Source organism: Heptranchias perlo, chromosome 6, assembly GCF_035084215.1.
Source record: "Heptranchias perlo isolate sHepPer1 chromosome 6, sHepPer1.hap1, whole genome shotgun sequence".
Classification (NCBI taxonomy): Eukaryota; Metazoa; Chordata; class Chondrichthyes; order Hexanchiformes; family Hexanchidae; genus Heptranchias; species Heptranchias perlo.
The window spans coordinates 23,767,514-23,790,316 of NC_090330.1; the positions used below are offsets into that span (position 1 = coordinate 23,767,514).

At 40.4% G+C, this 22,803-nt stretch overlaps 1 protein-coding gene across 6 annotated transcripts in view; it reads right to left on the reverse strand.

Moving 5' to 3' along the window:
- nbeaa (neurobeachin a) overlaps positions 1-22,803 on the reverse strand; it is a 637,170-nt gene that overhangs the window by 93,225 nt on the left and 521,142 nt on the right. For all 6 annotated transcript variants that reach the window (XM_067985944.1, XM_067985943.1, XM_067985942.1 and 3 more), the window contains 2 exons: positions 18,493-18,608; positions 16,444-16,556 (listed from right to left, as the gene is read on the reverse strand). In XM_067985944.1, coding sequence (XP_067842045.1) covers positions 16,444-16,556; positions 18,493-18,608 — 229 coding nt within the window. The remainder of the gene's footprint in view (positions 1-16,443; positions 16,557-18,492; positions 18,609-22,803) is intronic.

The following is a 22,803-nucleotide window of genomic DNA, read 5'->3' on the forward strand; positions in this document are numbered from 1 at the left end:
CCAGAATTTTGTAGTAAAACATCCAAAAGAAAATTGTTGAAGTGAAGAGTTTGCATTGTTATCTATTTGAGTTCCCTGCCTCTCTTATGTCATTAGCATTTCAGCTTTCTTGTAATTTTTTATATTTGCCTAGCAAAACAGACAGGATCATGGAAATTGCTATATGCTCAAAGTTGGTCTCTGCATCTCTGGCAACTAAACCAGAAAAAGTTGGAGTAACAATTTCTAAGTTAGTAACGATCAACCCCTTAAAAAATGTAAATTTTCCTATTTTCATAAATACAAGTATTGACCTCATTTTTAATTAGGGGTAAATAACAAAAAACAAATTTAAAGATGTAACTGTCAGAAAAGATTAATAATCAGTCAGCCTACTTGTGTGGACTTAATACAAGCCTGTTCTGCAGGAAACTACTTGCATTATTTTTATGGCAGAACAATCAAATTTTAAATTTTCATCTGGTCAACTGACATTATCTGAATCGTATTATGTTAAATTTGAATATTGTCCAAGGTACTGAATATGGCCAGCACAATCCACTCAATCATGGAGTTTACTTCACTCGTTTAATTATGCAAAAGAATATTCTACAAATTTATTTGTCCAGCTTTCTCCCTGCTCAACCCCTTGGCCAAAATAAGTTGAGCAAAATTTAAGAATTTCAGATACTTATTTAATCCTACATCACACTTTATTTCACCTTGATTGGTTGCCTTTCTTAGAATAGCACCTGCACAAACTCAGCAGCTTAGGAGCTATTTTGTTGCATTGAGCCTTTGAAAATCTTTATTTGCACTTATCCTAACAACACTCAACCCTGCTCCTAATTAGATATTCATTGAATTAAAAAAAGATGTTTATCAATATTACATTAACTTTTTTTGTTGTAAACATCCACTATTCTGTGAGGAGAAAGTCTTTCTAATCTCAATTCTTGTGTCCTTTGTTTCATGGCCACAGTGTAAGGTCCATAACCTGCTTGTGACTACATTATTCATCCCTCATAGCATTTTAAAGATCTAGATTATGTCCTTTCTCAGTCTTTTTTCCAATGAAAAGAAATTCTGTTCTGTGAATCTTTCTTTGTAACTTAGAGCCTACTTCCCAAATTATCCTTATCCTCCGTTGAATTCTCTGCAACGCATCATTGTCTTTTTGAAAGAAGGTGTCCAGAACACTCTCTATATTCACGGTTAGAAAAACTTGTTTTGAGTTACAATCAAATGCTCTTGGATGCAACTTAGTACATGACTAGCTCTCTGAACCAAATACTTTCAATGAATGGTCAATAACCACACAACTCCTTTTCCTTTCCTACTTTTGCTTTATATGCATACACAAAATTTTTCTTTGAATACAGACTGCCCCTTCACTAAACTGTTTCTGCTTTTTTCCCTCTAAGGGGAGGCATTTGTTGACTGTTCAAATAGAACGGGACTATAGCTCTATAACAAAATAGTACCTTTGTCCATATTAAAATTCATCATCCATTCCTTAGGACAATCACTTTGAGTGGTCTCAATTCCTTTGAATTCTATCAATTTCTGTTTTAATCATCACCTACCCACATAACTTAGTATCTACAGAAAATGTTATATTACAAGTCATATCATATTTACAAGTACCACCCTCCCTCTATATTATTTCTGAATACATGATCAGGTGACTCTGAACACATCCCTGCAGAACTCCACCAGTCACTATTCCCTAGTCAGAGCTTCTTCTAATCATTGTTGTCTCCTATTTTGATTGTTAAATCAGCTTTTTCATCCAATTGGCTAATTTGGTATTAGTTCCATGAACTTTAATCTGTTTTCAAACTGCTTTAATAATTAGTAGAATATTCAATTGCAGGAAAAACTGGTCAGTAGAGTCAGAATTTAGTATTTTGTGTAGTTTTTTTTTACATCCTGTCAACCTTTACAAATTATCCATAACCTGTTTGGTACAAATGTACTTTGCAGCATTCAGAATAATCATGCTAATTTTCCAGCACATACAATGTACAATTGTGCATATGTTTTCAATGTGAAATATTGTAAAGTAAAATTAAACAAACATACAGAACCTAAGGACATTTGTTAATTCACAAGTCACTGAACAAACCAATTAACTGTAATCATGTTATAATTGTGAGTGCAGAAATGCTACTGCAATCAAACAAAGGGTTAAATGATGTTACCATTTAAGACATCTGATGAGCTACGTCTCCTTTCTAGGATGAGAACTCTGACTGGTGGAGCTGAAATATTCACAATAGATGAAAGGATGCCTGGCCCTCAATCTAGCAAACCAGAGTTGCCAGATAAACGCTAGTGAATAAGCACAGGGCAGAACAAATGGCATTGTGCTGACAATTATGCAAAGCTCACTGTGTTGTGCAGAAATCCAGAAAATTGTTCTTAATGCCAACTTCAATCCATCAACCAAAAAGTTTACAATAGATGAAAGTTGACATCAACATGAAAAAAGCTTTTCTAATTGTTCGATTCTTTATGCTGACAGTGTTATACATACATATGTATCATATACTGCATGAAAAACATACTGAATTGTAAATTAAACTAGACATAATAAATAAATGAACGAAATAAATTAAATCTGAAACCAATAAATTGAAATTTAAATCGTAGCAATCTGATTCTAAATCAAAACTACAAAATAGCAAACATATCATGTGTTTGGTTATGGGTAAAGAGGGGTTCTGATTGGCTGTGCATCAGATTAAATGCAGTTTCATTCAGTTTCTGAACCTTTAATCATTCTGCATCACAGCTATTTCTGTCAAGAAAATCAGAGGCAGCAACTAAAAATAATTTCAAAAATCATCACTTCCATTTATTCTGATAATAATGAATTCACATGATGTACATTTACCTAGATTTTAGAATTCCAGGGTTCACTTTTGCACTAAGTAATCCTTCATGCGCTAACCTACAGTAAATGTACACCCTTTCATCCATTAATATTCAATTGAGAAAGGTTGTCTGGTCCCATTCCACCCAATAATACAGTAATATGCAACATTCCAAATTTTTAGAAAATTCATTTTGCATAAACTTTAGGGACAGTTCCTTATTTTAAAGGCAACTTCTGTATACAAACATTAAAGCTCTTAATATTTTACTCAAAACAATTTAAACTACTGTCAAATATATACATGCTGTAGCCTTACATAAAACAAATTTAATTTCAGAGCAATACTTTCATACTGTGGTATGGAAGAGAGAAGCAACAGAAAGCAGCAGCAGTGAATTCAAATCAGTTTACTTAAAACAGATGTGTTTGAAGATTAAGTAAAAAAAACTGTCATTAAAAGGGACAATTTTCACTTATTGCAGCATGCAATTTAATAGGAAATAGTCTCATCTAAACAGAAAATGTACAATAATGCAACAAATAACTTGTAGACAGCAACATACTACACGAGATTAAGAGTCTCTATGAATCTACAATGTAGGTGTATTCATGTCTGTAGCAGACACTGAACAGTCCTAGTCTTTGAGCAATTTTTGTACTAAAACACAAATAGAACTATTTTGCTAGCATTGTACAATAAGCAAAGGGTGACTGGTGCCAAAGTAGTTTTAGTCTGAAATTTTACAGGTCTTTGTTTAGTGATCATTTATCATGATTGCAGGAAACAGTAAAAAAGCTCTATATGCAACACTATTGAAGGAATGGATCTGCATGAAGTCCTCAAACAAAATAAATGAGCGCAACCTTAATGTGAGAAACTTCCTTTAGGAGAGAAAGGTTAGAGGCTACTGCCTATCCAGCCTGAAGGGATGAACCGTTTAAGGGGATTAAAGAAAATGGTGAAAATAAAAAGCTGCCTGATCTGGTTAACATTTCCAAAGCTTGGCCACAATTTATGTACCTTTTAAGACAGTGATTTGTATACCTTAAATGACTTTAGTTAAGTCTATTAGGATTAAATATTTCTGTTTACATAAACATGACTTGTTCTGATATACCAATGGTGTTTTAACGTTTGACTGAACTAAAGGATTCCAGGGAAAATGCCATTGTACATTTCATTGATTGATTAATTAAAAAAAACACATGCCAAAGTTTCTAGTAGAGCTGTCTTCTTCTTGTCCTCCAATGACTACTAGACATTACATATATTGTATAGTAAGAATTCAATTTGCTGATTTTGACTAAATTCTTCCCAACTATTTCACATGTAATTTATTGTAGCAGGAATAAATAAAACCATGGACACTGCAAAACAATGAAAAAGTCAAAGGCTAGTCCCACTGATAATTTCCCCTTTAATACCTGCTTTATAGCAAAAATCTGCAATCTGGCAAAACAGCACTGTGAGCATTGTGACTTGATATAAGGCAAAGGGTAGGAATCCATCTGGGTTTATGGTTGTGCACTGTTGAATGCTATGCTACCAAAGCTACTTCCAGCTGGTCCTGCTTGGCCCCACCTTTTATTTGGAGATAATGGCAGAGACTTTCAATTGCTAGCCACCTGTTTCTCACCTAAAAAAAGGCGACCGGCAATTAAAATTCTGGTGTGGACCTTGTGCATCCATTTGCCTACCTGAATCAACTTTGAGACAAGATTTTAAAATAGCCAACGAGCACTTCCACCCAAAACAAGTGAGAGGCTGTTTAAATATGCAAATCAGGGTCCTATGCTTGTTGTAGGTTACTGATTGCAACTTTCAAGGAGAAATGATCAAAGCATGCACAACACATGCCAGTCCCACTTTCTCTAGGCTTTGAGGCTCTTAAAGGGACTGGCTACTTGCAGTAGCAGGCCGATTTTCCTCCTCACCAGACTGGCGAGCTGTAGTGAGCGACCGTTTGAAAGAAAGACTTATATTTACATAGCTCCATTACATAGTTCCTTTAACAACCTCAGAACGACCCAAAGTGCTTTGCAGCCAACGAAGTACTTTTGATGTGCAGTTATTGTTGTAATGTAGGAAACGTAGCAGCCAATTTGCGCACAGCAAGGTCCTGCAAACAGTAACGTGATACGACAGATAATCTGATTTTAATGATTTGGTTGAGGGATAAATATTCGCTGTTCTTCTTTGAAATAGTGTCATGGAATCTTTTATATCCATCTGAGGGGGCAGACGGGACCTCAGTTTATCGCCTCATCCGAAAGACGGCACGTCCGACAGTGCAGCACTCCCTCGACACTGCAGTGGAATGATAGCCTGGGTTTTGTGCTCAAGTTTCTGGAGTGGGACTTGAACCCACAACCTTCTGACTCAGAGGTGAAAGTGCTACCTATGAGCCACAGCTGACACCTAAATTTGGCGCCTGCAGTTCACCGAGAAAATGTTAATGAGGCCCAAAACGGAAAGTGGTTCCACCCTCCCAATTGACGCATTGGGGGGGGGGGGTTGCCCTGACAATATCGTGCCCATTCGGTGCTCAACCTGAAAGACTCTCCAATACGCTGCTGTGACATCATCATGTTACCAAAAAGGCTGACCTAGCTACTCTGAATTCATACATCATAAATGCTTAACTGCTGTTCAGCTTTATGCATTTTGCTTTATCCCCTTTTGTCCCCCCAAAATTAAATATTAATACAATTAAATGAAGGAGAAGCCTAATTTTCCATTCTCGGCCAAATTTAGCCTTTTCTATCTATTTGCTGGAGCAAAGCTAGCGAGCAGTACTGAGCTCACTCCCTCCCAATTTCCTGTGGTCAGCTTATTCATATAATTAGTCATTGTTGGTTGTGTTGCGTTGGTCTTGTGCAAGGAGCCACCATAATGTGGGATGTAAAACATCTGGCCAACAATTCAAACTAAAATGATGTGCATGCTTAAAGTTGAGTGGATGCATATAGGGTCAAATACTGTTTTAATCTCTATAAAGCTTTGAAATTAATTTTAAATATTTTTTTTTATTCGTTCATGGGATGTGGGCATTGCTGGCAAGGCCAGCATTTACTGCCCATCCCTAATTGCCCTTGAGAAGGTGGTGGTGAGCCGCCTTCTTGAACCGCTGCAGTCCATGCGGTGAAGGTTCTCCCACAGTGCTGTTAGGTAGGGAGTTCATCTCATTGAAACATATAAAATTCTGACAGGGCCAGACAGACTGGATGCAGGGAGGATGTTTCCCCTGGCTGGGGGGGTCCAGAACGAGGGGTCATAGTCTCAGGATACGGGGTAGGACATTTAGGACTGAGATGAGGAGAAATTTCCCCACTCAGAGGGTGGTGAACCTGTGGAATTCTCTATCACAGAAGGCTGTGGAGGCCAAGGCACTGAATATATTTAAGAAGGAGATAGATAGATTTCTAGACACAAAAGGCAACAAGGGATATGGGGAGAGCGCGGGAATATGGTATTGAGATAGAGGATCAGCCATGATCATATTGAATGGCGGAGCAGGCTCGAAGGGCCGAATGGCCGACTCCTGCTCCTATTTTCTATGTTTCTACGTTCCAGGATTTTGACCCAGCGACGATGAAGGAACGGCGATATATTTCCAAGTCGGGGTGGTGTGTGACTTGGAAGGGAATGTGTAGGTGGTGTTGTTCCCATGTGCCTGCTGCCTTTGTCCTTCTAGGTGGTAGAGGTCGCAGTTTGGAAGGTGCTGTCGAAGAAGCCTTGGCGGGTTGCTGCAGTGCATCCTGTAGATGGTACACTGCAGCCATGGTGCGCTGGTGGTGAAGGAAATGAATGTTTAGAGTGGTGGATGGGGTGCCAATCAAGCATGTCGAGCATCTTGAGTGTTGTTGGAGCTGCACTCACCCAGGCAAGGGAAGAGTATGCCATCACACTCCTCACCTGTGCCTTGTAGATGGTGGAAAGGCTTTGGGGAGTCAGGTGGTGAGTCACTCGCCGCAGAATACCCAGCCTCTGACCTGCTCTTGTAGCCACAGTATTTATGTGGCTGGTCCAGTTAAGTTTCTGGTCAATAGTGATCCTCAGGATGTTGATGGTGGGTGATTCGGCGATGGTAATGCCGTTGAATATCAAGGGGAGGTGGTTAGATTCTCTCTTGTTGGAGATGGTCATTGCCTGGCACTTGTCTGGCACGAATGCTACTTGCCACTTATCAGCCCAAGCCTGGATGTTGTCCAGGTTATGCTGCATGTGGGCATGGACTACTTCATTATCTGAGGGGTTGCGAATGGAACTGAACACTGTGCAATCATCAGCGAACACCCCCATTTCTGACCTTATGATGGAGGAAGGGGTGTGATAGGCGCATTTGAAGTGCCAGACAAATACAAAGTCAACTGATTACCAATCTGATGGAGCAGTATATCACTTCACCTATTGTTTTGATGGCTGGCAAAAAGGACGTGTAGCTGCATGAGGTGAGTGTGAGGAGGGTTGTCCTATTTGGCATTTTAAAGCATTCTTCCCAGAGGACATCAGTGCATCATTCATAGCTGCGGATAGGAACATAGGAACAGGAGTAGGCCATTCAGCCCCTCGTGCCTGTTCCGCCATTTGATAAGATCATGGCTGATCTAACTCCATATACCTGCCTTTGGCCCATATCCCTTAATATCTTTGGTTGCCAAAAAGCTATCTATCTCACATTTAAATTTAGCAATTGAGCTAGTATCAATTGCCGTTTGCGGAAGAGAGTTCCAAACTTCTACAACCCTTTGTGTGTAGAAATGTTTTCTAATCTCACTCCTGAAAGGTCTGGCTCTAATTTTTAGACTGTGCCCCCTACTCCTAAAATCCCCAACCAGCGGAAATAGTTTCTCTCTATCCACCCTATCTATTCCCCTTAATATCTTATAAACTTCGATCAGATCACCCCTTAACCTTCAAAACTCTACAGAATACAACCCCAATTTGTGTAATCTCTCCTCATAACTTAACCCTTGAAGTCCGGGTATCATTCTAGTAAACCTACGCTGCACTCCCTCCAAGGCCAATATGTCCTTCCGAAGGTGCGGTGCACTATATAAAGATAGTGATTAGCTTCAATGCAGCGTACACTACCTGCAGGCACTGGGAACAGATTTGTAAGAAGACTGCACATTTTAAGGAATTTGGAAAGGTACGACGACCAACAATGTGTAGAGCTCCCTGGATTGCATGCCACAAAGTGTCAACTATCAACCTGTTTCACATTTACTATGACAATCCCTCACACAAACATACAGCTCTTTCACTGTACTTCATGTATTTGTGTACTTCAGTAGGGCACACCTTCAACGTGCAACATACAATTGAAACTCTAGCCATACTCATTTTTTCCAAGGGTATCGCACCTCAAGTCCTTGTAGCAGAACCTAACAGCATTATGCATAGTCACTTACAGATAATCAAGATTTGCATGTAGATCAAGTACATGCCACTGTGCATGTACTCCTTCAACTTCCAACATCTCAAGATTACTTCTTCACTTGTACAACAAGATAGCACAATGAGGGTCCAATTCTGACCTGCAGAAAGGCTTCCCTGGTAAAGTGTAGGTGGTAAAGGCACATCTCCTTGACATGCCTAAATGGCTCTGGTGGTGTCTGTGGACCCACATACTTAGGTAACAGCAGGTCTGTGAACCTGCCTGAGGTGCAGGCAGCCCTGCCTCTGATCATTCCTCTGAAACTCCTCATTCTCAAGCTCCCTGAGGGCAAGAGGAATTTCCAAAGGAATGCTGCTCCTACCTGCAAGACCATCACAAATCACAGTGAAACTCTCTTGAATGGGAGGTGGCAGAAAAAAGTAAAATGCAAAAGTTGAATTTAAAAATGCAAAATATAAAGTGCACATAAATAAATGGAATGAAAGCAAACCGAAAAGTCTACATAGTACAGTAATCACTGAAAGCTAGTGGACAGGTACAGCAAATAATTAAAAAGGCTAATTGAATGTTGGCCTTTATCTCAAGGGGGTTGGAATACAAAGGGGTGGAAGTTATGTTACAGCTGTACAGTGCTCTGGTTAGACCTCCTAGGGAGTACTGCATTCAGTTCTGGGCACCGCACCTCAGGAAATGTGTGAGATAGATACCCTGTTCTCATTCACATCTTTCTCAAACTCTTAGTGAGCCTTACGCACTTCAGCAGCACAAGCCTCGAGCATTCAGCGCAGCCTGATTGGAAAATAACCATTTCTGAGGCAAGTCAGTCCTGTCTTGCCTCATAGCTCTCCCCAGATTTCCAGACTTCCCCTTCCCCACACCCGCAGGCAGACATCCACTGCAGCAGAAAATCTTCCCATATCACAAGATACGGACAGATGATGAAGGCTATTTGGCTCTTCTTAATTCATCAATCCAGAACTACCCTATGCCCTCACCACCCCCCCCCCCCCACAATGTTGTATCTAATTGTTTTTTTTAAATGATTTCAGGATTTTTACCACTACCACTTTGTTCAGAAGTTCATTCAAAGTGTTGATCACTCTGCGTGAAGAAAAACCTCCTGCTATCAGTCCTAAAGCTACCTTTTACCAGTTGAACCTGTGTCCCCTTGTCCTACTCCCACAGTTTAACTTAAAGTGGTATTTTAGATTAGCCTTTTCCATATCATTTACTATCTTATATATCTATAAGGCAATCTTTCAGACATCTCCTTTCCAGATTAAAAAGCCTAAGTCTCTTCAGTCGTTCTTCATAACTCAGACTCCTGACACTAGAACCGTAATTTAAACCCCCTGCACCCAATGAAAAAGGGGCATGAGGGAGGTTAAAATCATGGCCGCATGCTACTCACTGACTTCTTACTGATTCTCACGCCGCACGCTATTTTAACAGGCATGTGTGGGGCACCATTTGAGGTCCTCTCCCCAGGCAGGCAAGGGCTTCGTTGAGATGCAAAAGTCAGGGCTGATCATGTTATTCAGACCATGACGCTATTTTTACTTCAAGTTGTGCGTTCAGTGCTTGGTGGCGGCCTCGGCACCAAGCACTGGGCCCCACAAGGAAACTTTGGGACCCTCCTACTTCAGGCTTCTCCAGCTTTCCCCCAACCGCGATTGCATCTGGCCCCCGTCCAGATCCATTCATCTGACTGCTGGGGACCGTTCCCGCGGTTTACTGGCAGTGGCATCCTGCCGTGCTCACCCCGCTACCACACCAACCCCCCCACCTCCCCCCAATCCGCAGGATTCAGGCCTGGACTATGGTAATGAGGCACAGGAGTTAAAATGGCCTGGGCCCCACATTGGCAAGTTGAGGTGAATCTGCTGCTCAGCCCACTGACAGCCCGCTAACCTCTCGCCCCAGTTAAAATTGGGGCTTAGAGATCAGCCTTGTGGCTCTTTTCTGCACTGTCTCTAGTGCTTGAATGCCTCCCTTGTTTCTTGGTACTCAAAATTGGACACAGTAATCAAGGTGTGGTCTGACCAGATCACCGTACAGTTTGGTCACTACTTGCTCTGACTTGTATTCTACTGTTTTGGCTATGTAATTCATCATTGGCTTTGTTGATTGCTGTACTGCATTGGTTGGACATGTTGGGCTCGATATTACCAGGGCGGAGGTTCGCGGCGGGGGGTCTATTGGACGCGTGGGTAACGCGCCCGGTGAAATCAGTCTGCCCCGGGCGCAATCGCCGGCTGATTGGATCCACTTACCTGGTCTTCCGGGTTCCCCGCTGCTGAGCTGCGCGTCGGGCGTACTGCGCATGCGCAGTAAGGTCTGTCAGCTGGAGGAGCTCTATTTAAAGGGGCAGTCCACCACTGACTGATGCTGCAAGAAATAGGAAAAATTACAGCATGGAGCAGCCCAGGGGGAAGGCTGCTCCCAGGTTAATGATGCCTCACTCCAGGTATCATTGGATGGGGTGAGGAGGAGGGGGAGGACAGAGATCTTCCCCCCGGCGGGCGGGAGGAAGCGGCCTGCCTCTGCCACCAAGAAGGCCTGGCTCAAGGTGGCAGAGGAGGTCACCAGCACCACCAACATATCACGCACCTGCATACAGTGTAGGAGGCGCTCCAATGACCTAAGTAGGTCAGCCAAAGTGAGTACACTTACTCATTCCCCTACACTCCGTCTGCCACATCACCGCCCCCACACCACACCTCCTTCTGCACTGCCAACACTACTCTGTCACATCACCCCTCACACCCACTCAAACCTCATCCTCATCTTACCTGCACTTACTCACCTCGCCAGTACTCATCCCGCCACTACCACTCAACCCAATCCTCATACAATCTCATGGATCTATCTCGTACTCACCCTCTCATGCATCTCTTTCATGGTCAGCCTCACTCAACCTGCCACTATCTGTGCTGCAGCCACAGGGCATGCATCACATATGTGCAGTAGGCAGCGTAAGGCAAACGTGTTGTGAGCATGAAGGAGATGCACAAGGGTGTTTGAGGGTTTGTCATGGTTTTTACTTATATTTATTTTTTAATCAACTCACATTACATATTATATTGGCACCATTACTGCCACGTCTTTGCGAATCTTGTCTGGTTTGTGCAATAATGCCCTTTCCTGAGGATCACAATGAAGACCCACACCTGATGCCACCCATTGTGTCACTGCAGAGTGGGTGTAGGTGTATTTGCAGGGCTCTTTTGTGCAGACGACTGAGAGACGTCGGCGATGTCCCCGGTGGCACCCTGGAAGGATGCGGAGGAGAAGTTGTTGAGGGCAATGGTGACTTTGACAGCGACAGGTAAGAAGATGGTGCTTGGGCCAGCCGGGAGCAACTCGGCATGAAGGAGGCTGCAGATGTCCACGACTACATGTCGAGTGACTCTGAGCCTCCGTGTGCATTGCTGCTCAGAGAGGTCCAGGAAGCTGAGCCTCGGACTGTGGACCCTGTGGCGAGGGTAGTGCCCTCTGTGACGCATCTCTCTCTGCGGTTGCCCTCCCTCCTGCTGTGCAGGTGGATGTGTCACAGCACTGTGTTGTGGAGCTCCACGTGTCAGAGATGGACGGCGTGGCCGGCGAGGCTGATGATGTCCGAGGAGGTCATGACTGCAGCTACGGCGGTTCGCATCCGGAAGATGTACATCTGAGGGGGTCCACAAGGTAGGTACATGTGTCTGGACACCGGGGTAAGTGTGCAAGTTGCTAAATTTTATTGTTAGGAGGAGGGTGATGGAGGCCAAACTTTGTCCCAAGTGACAGAGTGGCCTCCTGCAATGAGTGAGGGTCTCCCCCCCACACCTGTCAAATGGACCTTTGCAGCTGCCACAGGCTGATGGCTGCAACACGTCCATTTGAACTGGGAGTGTTTCCCCCAGTACGGGAAACAGTCCCAGTTGTTTGCAAAATCCCACCCCATGTAAAATATCTCCTTAATCAGGTCTCTAAACGACCTGAAATACCTAAATAAATACTTTAAGTGGCACCCTGCTGACTTTAATTGCCTGCGGGAGTCCCACATGTGGGGGCTGCGCGCGCAAGTCAGCGCGTCTGTGGGAAACCTGGAAGTGGGCGGGTTGGAGCCAGGCTCCCAATCCGCTCCGGGATTCCCCGATTTTCGGAGCCCCCCCCGCCAGGAATGCACCCGATAGCGGGTGCTAATATCGAGCCCGTTGAGTATACTAAGGATCCTAGGTCTCTTTCCATTTTATCCACAGTTATTTCAACATCCTTCAGAGAATATGAATATTGCCCATTTTTCCTTCCTACATGCAATATTTTACACTTGTCTGCATTAAATTTCATTTCCCTTTCTTTGGCTTACTCACGTATTATGTTGAACTCATTTGGTAATTTCTGGCCTGCCTCCTTCAATTCCACTGCTCTCCTAGTTTGGTATTGTCTACAAATTTTACCAATTGAGTTTGAGTGCAAGTGACTGATATAATTTAGAAACAGTGGTAGCCCCAACACTCATCACAGTGGCACCCTCCATATTAATTTCCAAGTCTTGCCCTTAGCTAGGTTTTGAGCTTAACTAGTAACCTTTCACAAGGAACTTTTAAAAATGTAAGGACACAATACCATAGGGTTTACCGTAACCAACTTAGGTTGTCACTTCCTCAAAGAAATCAAGGAGGTTTGTCGGACAAGATCTTCTTCTTCTAAAGTTGCTACTTACTAGGTTGTTGTTTAGCAGTCATTCCTCAAGTTTACTCCAGATAATTGACGATTATTTTACACAGAATCGAAGTAAGACTAATAGGTCTGTTTAGTCACTTTAAAAAAAAATGGGTACCATATTATCCTGTTTCCAATCTACTGGTACTTCCTCAGTGTCCAGTGACTGTCTCATAATGATCATATCACAATTTTTCAATATTGCTATTGTTTGTGATTCTGGGACATATTTATACATTGCTAGTATAAAGTATGGTTCAATGTACATGATACAGAAGTATAGACTAATAGGGAGTAAACCTTATATCGGGGTTTAACGACAGACTTGGGGCTGGTTCCAATGAGTGGTATTGGATTTTACATAGACTGCTGTGACTGTGTAGTGACGTTGATAACTGGTTAATCTCGTTGGCTGCATTGCTTTAGGTTTCTGACCTTCCATGGGCTAGTGTATGTTCCTGTCACACAACGTATAGGCCATATAGGGGAATGTTGTTGATGTGCCAGCCAGCCGTTGGCAATAGGAATCAGATTTTAAAATAATTTCTGCTAGTTATCTAAGAACATTATCTTTTGGAGTGGAGTATTTTTTACAGCCATTCAACCTACATCAACAGGATTGCAGGATTGTCACATGCTGTCACCTCAGAGGAACACATGATTAGGCTGCAGTTAGGAGGAAAACTAGGAATCTGGCCATGTCTAAGCCCAGAGTGACCATTATGGTAAAGCCCAGAAAGCACTGAGCTCAATCCGGCTAGATAACGTGGTTGGTTATCTTCTGAATTCCAAGCAGCACATTATGACACTAGGGCTGGATCTTCGTGCATAAATACAAAATCATAAAATTTTGCAGGACAGAAGGCGCCCATTCAGCCCATCGCGCCTGTGGTGGATCTTTGCAAGAGCTATTTACTTCGTCCCATAATCCTACCCTTTTCCATTTTTGTTTTTGAAATATTTATTCACATTCCTTTTAAAAGCTATTGTGGATTTTGCTTTCACCCCTGTTTTTTGTATGGCATCTTATATCCTAATAACCCTCAGTGTAAAAAAAATTCTCCTAACTTCTCCTTTCTATCTTTTGGTGACAATCTTAAATTTATGCCTTCCAAGTTACCTACTCACCAACCACTGGAAATAGTTTTTTCCCTATTTACCTCATCAAACCTTCCATAATTTTGAACATGTCTAGCACATCTTCTCTTAACCTTCCCTGCTCTAAAGAACAGACCTAGTTTTTCTAATCTCCCCTTATAACTATAGCCTATGGGGGTATAATCATCTTAGTGGATATTTTCTGCACCCCTCAATGGCCTTGACATCCTTCCTAAAGTAGGGTTCTTAAAGTGGAGACAATAGCGATGATTTTCCTCTGCTTTGTGTCCGGAGAATGAAAAGCAGAGGAAAATGGCTGGAGACCTTGGATGCCAGCTCTCTGTCCCCTTTGCACTGTTCTTGTACTTCCTGAGGTGGGGGTGGGGGTGGGGGTGGGGGTGTATAGTGCCTGCATCTGGAAGAAGCACAAGTATTGAAAGAAATTGAAATGAGACAGGAGTTATATCATCACACTGCCTGCCTCATTTTTCTGGGTTTCCGCTTTGTGGATGTCCAATCTGTGATACACCCACAACAAGTGTGCTTTAGCTCTTGCACTTAGCCCCCTCAGGTCGGACAGTCTGGGGAAAAGGCAGGCAGCAAGGACATGGAGGTTCCAAAAAAGTATGTGTCTTTTTTTCTGAGTGCTGCACAGGATTTTTGAGGCAGGAGGTCTTCTGGTTACTGTTCTTGAACGGTAGCCAGAAGACCTCACATCCAGTGACCATTAATGCTGCTGCAGGCCTCTCAGTTGACTTTTCTCCTCTTCTGTTTCCAGGCACATCCCTATCAAGAGGTGCTCCTGAATTAGATGACCAGAACCTGGAAGTACAGGGGAGTTCAGGTAGGTCAGGTGGCGTGCACTTCGAGTACACTCTGCTCAGGTGGAGGGATAAGGAAAATTGGTCCTAATATTCTAACTGCAACCTGACCAATGATTTGTTTAGGTTTAGCAACACCTCTTGTGTTTTGTATTTCATGTTTCCATTTATCAAACCTCGGATCCCGTATGTTTCTTTTTAATACAGCTTTATCAACTTGTCCTCCCCTTTTTAAAGATTTGTGTATCTGACTACACTTCAAAAGTACTTCATTGGCTGTAAAGTGTTTTGGGATGCCCTGAGGTCTTGAAAGGCGATGTATAAATACAAGTTCTTTCTTTCTAGCTATACACTTTTATAGCTGCTTTGTTTTTCATTTTGCTAATCATCAAGTTTGAGAGTGCAAATTATAGCTGAAAACTATGTTCATTTTACTAACAATTAAACAGATCAGCAAGAACGAAGGGAACAAAAGACAGAAATATACGGATGAGGAAGAATCTGGAAGAAATATTGAACATGCTCATCGAATTCAGTAATAACTTGATTATGTGAACTGATGTTAGAAAAATATTTCCTACCGTAGCACCTGAGGCCTAAAAGCCAATACACTCAATCCCACTTAAATGAATAACTGGTAAAAGAATAAAATTTCTAAGAGAATAAAATCTCTACGCTCAAATTCTTTGGGGGTGATTTTAAACCCCAAGAACGGGTGGGTTGCGGGCGGGTGGATGTTGAAAACAGTTGTTTTTTGGGTCGCGACCACAACCTGGCTTTATTTCCAGGTTTAACATCGGCGAGTAAAAGTACAGGCTTCCCACTGGGAATGCGAAGTCCAAAAGGTTTGTGGTTGCGAACCAAAAAAACAACTATTTTCAACTCCTACCCGCCCCCAACCCATCCGTTCGGGGTTTAAAATCACCCCTGTTATCTTTTCCAATGATGGTTTAGATTTATTCATTTAAGCCTCATATTGCTTTGCTAAAGCCAATGTGTTAAGCCTTTTTTGCCAATCAATGTGCTAAGCTGTTTTTACAAGTGTTTTTGTCTAGGTGTGAAAATCGCCCAGTAACCAGATCAGTGATGTTCAGCATATTTCATATAAACACAACTATTATCTCTACCTACAAATTTTAATTTTATTAGCCTGAAGTTGCAAGACTAGATTTTCATGTTTACTCAGAAAATGTTTGTGTCTTCTTAACTTGGCTGTTATAAATAATACTACCACAGTCCTGGCACATATAGCAGCATAAAATATATAAACATACTTAATAGCATTAGTAGAATTAAAATGACCAAAATAATTTTACCTCACCCAATCAAAAATGAACTAATTATACTTGTTCTGCTTTAATATAATGCCAACTACAATTGCTACAACTATGTTGAAACTAATCATGAAAATTATACACTACAGCTTTGTGATTTTTGGACCTGCTTAATGAAATCCTTATGGCCTGGGTAAACTTAGGTAGAAATTTAGCATCCCTCTCTCCCCTCTGGAGAAGTGCTAAAATAGCTTAGTTACAGATCAGGCACTGTTGAAAGATACCTTTGATAGGTCCCTGAAGTTGCCTGGTAGGGTCAGATCCAGCTCTTCGGACTCATAGTTCGTAATAACCCAAGGAAACACAGGGTACTGGTTTAAATCATTGTACGTCCGTCCTAGCAAAGAGGAGATAATATGATGAAGGAATGCTTGTAATGTGTTTGCTTCATAAACGGGAACTAAAATTATAAACTTGACACAGTTGTGTTACTCATAAAATGATATTGGTGTTATGTAAAAATGTGTGATTGTTAAAGACACTTGAACAACAAATGTTTCCTTAATAAGGTAGAAATTGCACCATGAAACATCAGGAATCAGAATGACTGAAGCTTCTGCACTCTTAGTTTATATGGAGAAAAACTAGCTACAAATGTTCATGTTCCCATTTACTACTTCCTGTATTTGGCCATCTTATCCCCTTTGTCAAAGCATTTCCTTGAATGTTCTGCTACAAATTCCTCTGAATGAAGCATAGCTATAAAACACACAGGTCTGTTTGTTCTGCTAAGCATCCTCTGCGCACAAATGCCTCATACTGGGAATTTTTGTACTTAGCTGAAATTTGAGAAACCAGTGACCTGCAGTGGTGCAGCAGCATCCTCACATTACTCAGCTTTCTGCAGGCTTAATGACTATGGGCAACATTTTCCTCACCTTTAAGGTTCAATAACTTAATCCAAATTCAATTTGCAATTTTTTCCCAGGTTTATTTTCTGCCACAAGTGGATTTTAGTTCAAATCTGAAATCTGTAAGTATTTTTAATTGTATCTTTACAAGCAGAGAATTCCGGTTTGTAACAAGGGCAAAATGTCAAGACGGTAGAAATCCAAGCCTGCAACAATTTTTGCAATAATGATCCTGGAGAGCTTTAAAATATTATTTTAATATATTAGGTTCAGATGACCATTACAAATTTAAAACACTCAAAAAATTTAGTATGACAAAAATTGCAATGGACATTGCCATCTTTGGTTTTACTATTCTGACTGCTATTGCTCGGGTAGTGGCTTAGGCCATTCTAATCAGTTTTCATAACTGTTTTCTCTCACGATTCACAGGATGACATAGGAGCTTTATGGGGATAAGTATACATTAAAAGCAATTTCAAATTGATGTGAAAGGTTCCCCTATAAAACGATTAACTTCTGGCCCATTTGTGCATTTATAATTAAATTTGTTAATTTTCTCATAATTTGATAAATAATTTTTTATTCCACTCTAATTCTAAAATAAGACACACAACTGGTTGACCAGAAGGCCTAGATAAAATATTACTGAGAGCCAAATATTTTTTATGTACTTGAATATAGCATGTTTATGGTTGTTATTCCTCTGCTTGTCTGCTTCCCAACACTTAACAGACATTTTGTCATCTCCAGTTCATTAGGAAAGAATTTTTAATGATTTTTCTCCATGTAAGCAGTTCAAGTTACATCTAATTAGACGGCAATAATAAGCTCAACACATGCTGAAACTAAACATATACATAATTATTCAGTGCAAACTTCAACCACACACACATCAGAAAATAAAACAGTGGAAAATGCATGCGTTGTATGGAAACATGTAAAGTGCTCTCCCTTTGTTTTACCTTCTGATACGAACACAAAATCTCCTATTTTCATGTATATTTATGTTGCTTTCTATTAATCTGCCACAACTCAAGATGTTGTACTGAACAGAATACTGTGCCATTCTTGTTCTACTGTCTAGTTGCTGTTGTCTTGAGTGACAAACCACTAAAATTACATTTTCTCGTTATTATTTCCAGACACACTCTGAAAATGGTTTGTAGACTCTAATAAAGCTTCAGTTTCAGACAAAGCTGTCAGCAAAGGAAATGGCAGAGTGAGACCACAGAATAACCCCAGAAACAATAAATGAATCTACAGTCACAGTGGCAGGTTATGTGTCTCTTGATAAAATTTAATGGGATAGTTTCAATATCCATCATGGCCCTGCAGCTGAATCCCAATGGATAAATGCAAACTATCAAGCCAAACCTTGATATACAAACATATAAGGAGGACTCAAAGGCTGCAATGTACCTGCTACAGTGTTAAGGAACATCAAGTATTCAAAGTTTGAAATTTCCCGCCGTTGCCAGCGTTGTGTCATGTTGGAGGATTTAAAAAGCTGGCGAGGACTGGCCAACGATATTCTCCTGTTAATTCCAAAGAACAGGGAAAGAGTTGTTATTCATTGTACACATTTGATTTCATCCAGAGTTATGGTACCAAAAAAGTGAGAGAATATTTGCCTCTTTTGGTCACTTCAAAAACCTTTTCCTTTTGAGTAACAAAAAAGCACTTCTTCCTGACACTCACCCATCAAGCAGCCTAGTCTTGTTTCTATCACAGCAGTAAAACTTCCATTATCTTTTAATACCAGCATGAGAGCTATATTGAGCAACAAACTTAAATCAATTTATTTTTCTGTTCACACTTTTGCATCTGAGTGTTCCGTTGCTTTTTTTTAAAAACAAGAATATTTTTGGGGTTTTTTTTACATCTTCTGGATAGAGTAGAACTCTGTTAGAATGAAACTAACCTTGGTAATGAGAAGTTTAAGAACTCTCAATGTAGTCAAATAGCTTGAAACTATTCAAGATACAGTTAAGCACCAATGCAATTTGAATTTGTCATGGAAAATGAGATTATAAAAGGGTGTCACTGTACTGGGTGAAAAATTATCACGAAACATTTTGAGAGTTGGTTAATCTGTTCAGTGTACTAATTCATAAGCCTTAAAGAGGATCTTTGCCAACTAATCGTGGAATTTTTAAGTGAGATTGCAAATTTATTAATTTTGAAAAAGAACATTACATAGGTCATTGAAAATACATTTTATCCACCCAAATAGTGGACTCATTCAACATAGCTGTGCTTTATAACAATGTAAAATAATGCAGTATGAATTATTTATAGTAGCAAAAATGTGTTAAAAATTTGTGTCCAATTTTCAAGGTACTAACTCAATACTTCAGGAGAATTCTAAAAATTAAGTATTTGCAGAAAAATTGCCTGTCATGCCGAGGCTGACCTCTTGATTAGGGCCCCATTCTCATGCACCTTACTCTGGATTATTTCTTAACAATTACACTAGAAACCAATATTGTGGGGAGAGTTATCAAGAACTGTAAAGGAACTCAATTTTTGAAATGAAACAACATAATGAAATAACTTCACCATTGACATGAAGTTGCTATCATTAGTTTCTGGGGTGACTAGTTTGACTCTAATCAGTATAATAGGATAAGTGATAATTGTAAACCACTTGATCTTTCTTGATGCCTCAGAAACTAATTTTGTACCAATATTGGTTTTGTTAACATTTGTGCACAAGATGCCAGGAGCCCTACTGATTCATGATTGCCATAGACAAAATCCATTAATCAGTTTAGTTGCTGTAATTTACCAACAGCATGTAAAAACCTGTGGGCATTTTCTGACACCAAACTGGAAAGACTAGTTTTTAGAATTTATCAAAGTCCTAAATCTTGTCAACTACATAGCAAACATTTTCTGATGTTGCATCCAGTGAACTAGTCATTAAAATATCAGAGCTAGTTGATAAATTAATCAATAGCAAGTTATACAATTTCATGCAAATTGGATCAATCAGAAGACCTGCAACATATACTGAATCTGGTGAAAATCTGTAGAAGATTGTTGCTGTTATTTAATATTTACAACAAGTAATATGTTTTAAATGAATACTGATCTTGAAATTCAGAGCCAATTTTTGAAAGAAAACAAATGTGGAGAAACTTTTACTTAAAGTTTGGTACAAGTCTGTTCTAGGCTTTTGGAAGGAGACATTGTCATTGTCTTGAGGGAGGCAGAGTTAACCATAATTGCTTGGACCAGCCTGATAACAATGGAGTTCTTGGTTTATGGCCTTGTGAATGCATAAGGGACAGGTGGTCTTGTCTAGCAAATATAACCTTGCACTGCATCTTATTTTACCCAAAACAACTGGTAAGATGTTTTAACACAACCCTAAAAAGTAAAATCATTTATGGTAATAAAACAAAAAATCCACCAACATGGAAGAGTACTGTGGGTCCCACACATTTTGGAGAATCCTATTTCCAAACAGTTTAGAAGCGTCTACAAAAACTTTGAATTCTTGAGAAAAATAGTAATATTGAAAAGATTGACAATTGATATTTGTCTCAACTGCCATATTGAATATTGCTGAGTGGGTAGTTTGTTTACATCAGCAATTTATTTTTTCAGGCTAGGGATTCATAATGAATGATTGAAGTAACAAGCAAATGCCAACAGACAGCTGTTAAAGGCAAAATCTAATTTTAAATTCCCTATTTTTCTGAATTGCAGGGGTATTAAAAATCATGAAGAGTAAGCAAAAGAAGAGAAAAACAAGAACACCTATATTGTCTTATGAATGATAACTCTAATTGCCCTTAGTTAGTGACAGTGAGAAGAAACACTACTTCATATATCACAGTGGATAACAAGTATCAGTATGAGCGCAGATTTGTTTATCCTTCCTCTTCTTTTCCACGCTTAAGATTACAACTTTATACCGTATATATAAATGGCACAATTATTATGCAGAGTAAACATGCTGCTACTCTGTAGGCTTCAGTGCACAGCACTGCTGTTAAACAACCTGCAGCAGTTCTCATTTATCAGGCTTTCTCAAGGTGTGATCTGCAATTACCCTGTTTTATTATTCAGTGTGCTACAGTAGTGATGATGAATAGACAAAAGTCAACAAGTCTAGCATGTTAAGTCTTGTAACTAAACCACTGATCAGCATGCATCTCAACCCTTTCACATATACGCAAAAGGTTTTTAAACCACTATAGTTATAAAAAAGTGTAACTCCTAACTCCGACCACATATCTGCTCCATCACCAAGAGCACCTCCTTCCATCTCCGTAATGTTGCCCGTCTCACTCCCCCCCCGCCTCAGCTCATCTGCTGCTGAAACCCTCATCCGTGCCTTTTTTATCTCCAGACTGGAGTACTCCAAGGCTATCCTGGCTGGCCTTCCATCTTCCACCCTCCATAAACTTGAGCTCATCCAAAACTCTGCTGCCCATATCCTAACTCGCACCAAGTCCCTTTCTCCCATCATCAATGTGCTCGCTGACCTACACTGGCTCCCTGTTTGGGAACGCCTCGATTTTTAAATTCTCATCCATGTTTTCAAATCCCTCCGTGGCCTCGCCCCTCCCTATCTCTGTAACCTCCTCCAGCCCTACAACCCTCCGAGATCTCTTCGCTCCTCCAATTCTTGCCTCTTGCGCATCCTCAATTTTAATCGCTCCGCCATTGGTGGCCGTGCCTTCAGCTGCTTAGGCCCTAAGCTCTGGAATTCTCTCCCTTAACCTCTCCACTTCTCTCTCCTCCGTTAGACGCTCCTTAAAACCTACCTCTTTGACCCAAGCTTTTGATCACCTGTCCTAATATCTCCTTATGTGGCTCGGTGTCATATTTTGTTTGATAATGCTCCTGTGAAGTGGCTTGGAACATTTTACTATGTTAAAGGTGCTATATAAATGCAAGTTGTTGTTGCTATTGTTGTACATATCAATAATAATACACATGTATGGTCAAGTACCCTCTGCTCATCTGATCTCTTAAAACAAATACTTTGCAGTTTATTTTAAAATGAATCTCTCAACAAAAATAACTACTAACAATTCAAAAACAAATGCAATACATCATTTACTAAAATCATATTGTTCAAAAGTTTAAATTCTGAATACATATCTTCAATTTTATGGTCAAATCTCTGCTGTTATTGGACTGTTCCACTGATGGTATCATGGGTTGACACTCACAAATACTCCTCTCACATTGTGCATTCAACCCACAACATCCTATGTGGAACAGTTTGCATAAACAAAAGAAAGCAACAATGCACTGTCAATAAAGGTATAGATTTAAGATTTTGAATACTGGAGTTTAAATAAGAGATTCATGAAAAGAACCAGTGTTAATTCAGAGGTTTACTCTATGGACTCTAAAATTAAAGGAATCTTACAACACCAGGTTATAGTCCAACAATTTTATTTTAAAATCACAAGCTTTCGGAGACTATCTCCTTCGTCAGGTGAGTAGACTACTCACCTGACGAAGGAGATAGTCTCCGAAAGCTTGTGATTTTAAAATAAAATTGTTGGACTATAACCTGGTGTTGTAAGATTCCTTACATTTGTCCACCACCGGCATCTCCACATCATGACTCTAAAATTGGTTGCTTGACCCATGTGGTAATAGCACATATTGGACTATTAATGTTTACAACAGATTTCATGAAAGTCTTATATATAGTGTTGCAGAAGCTCAATCTGTCTGGTTTGTTAAATTATACTTGAACTC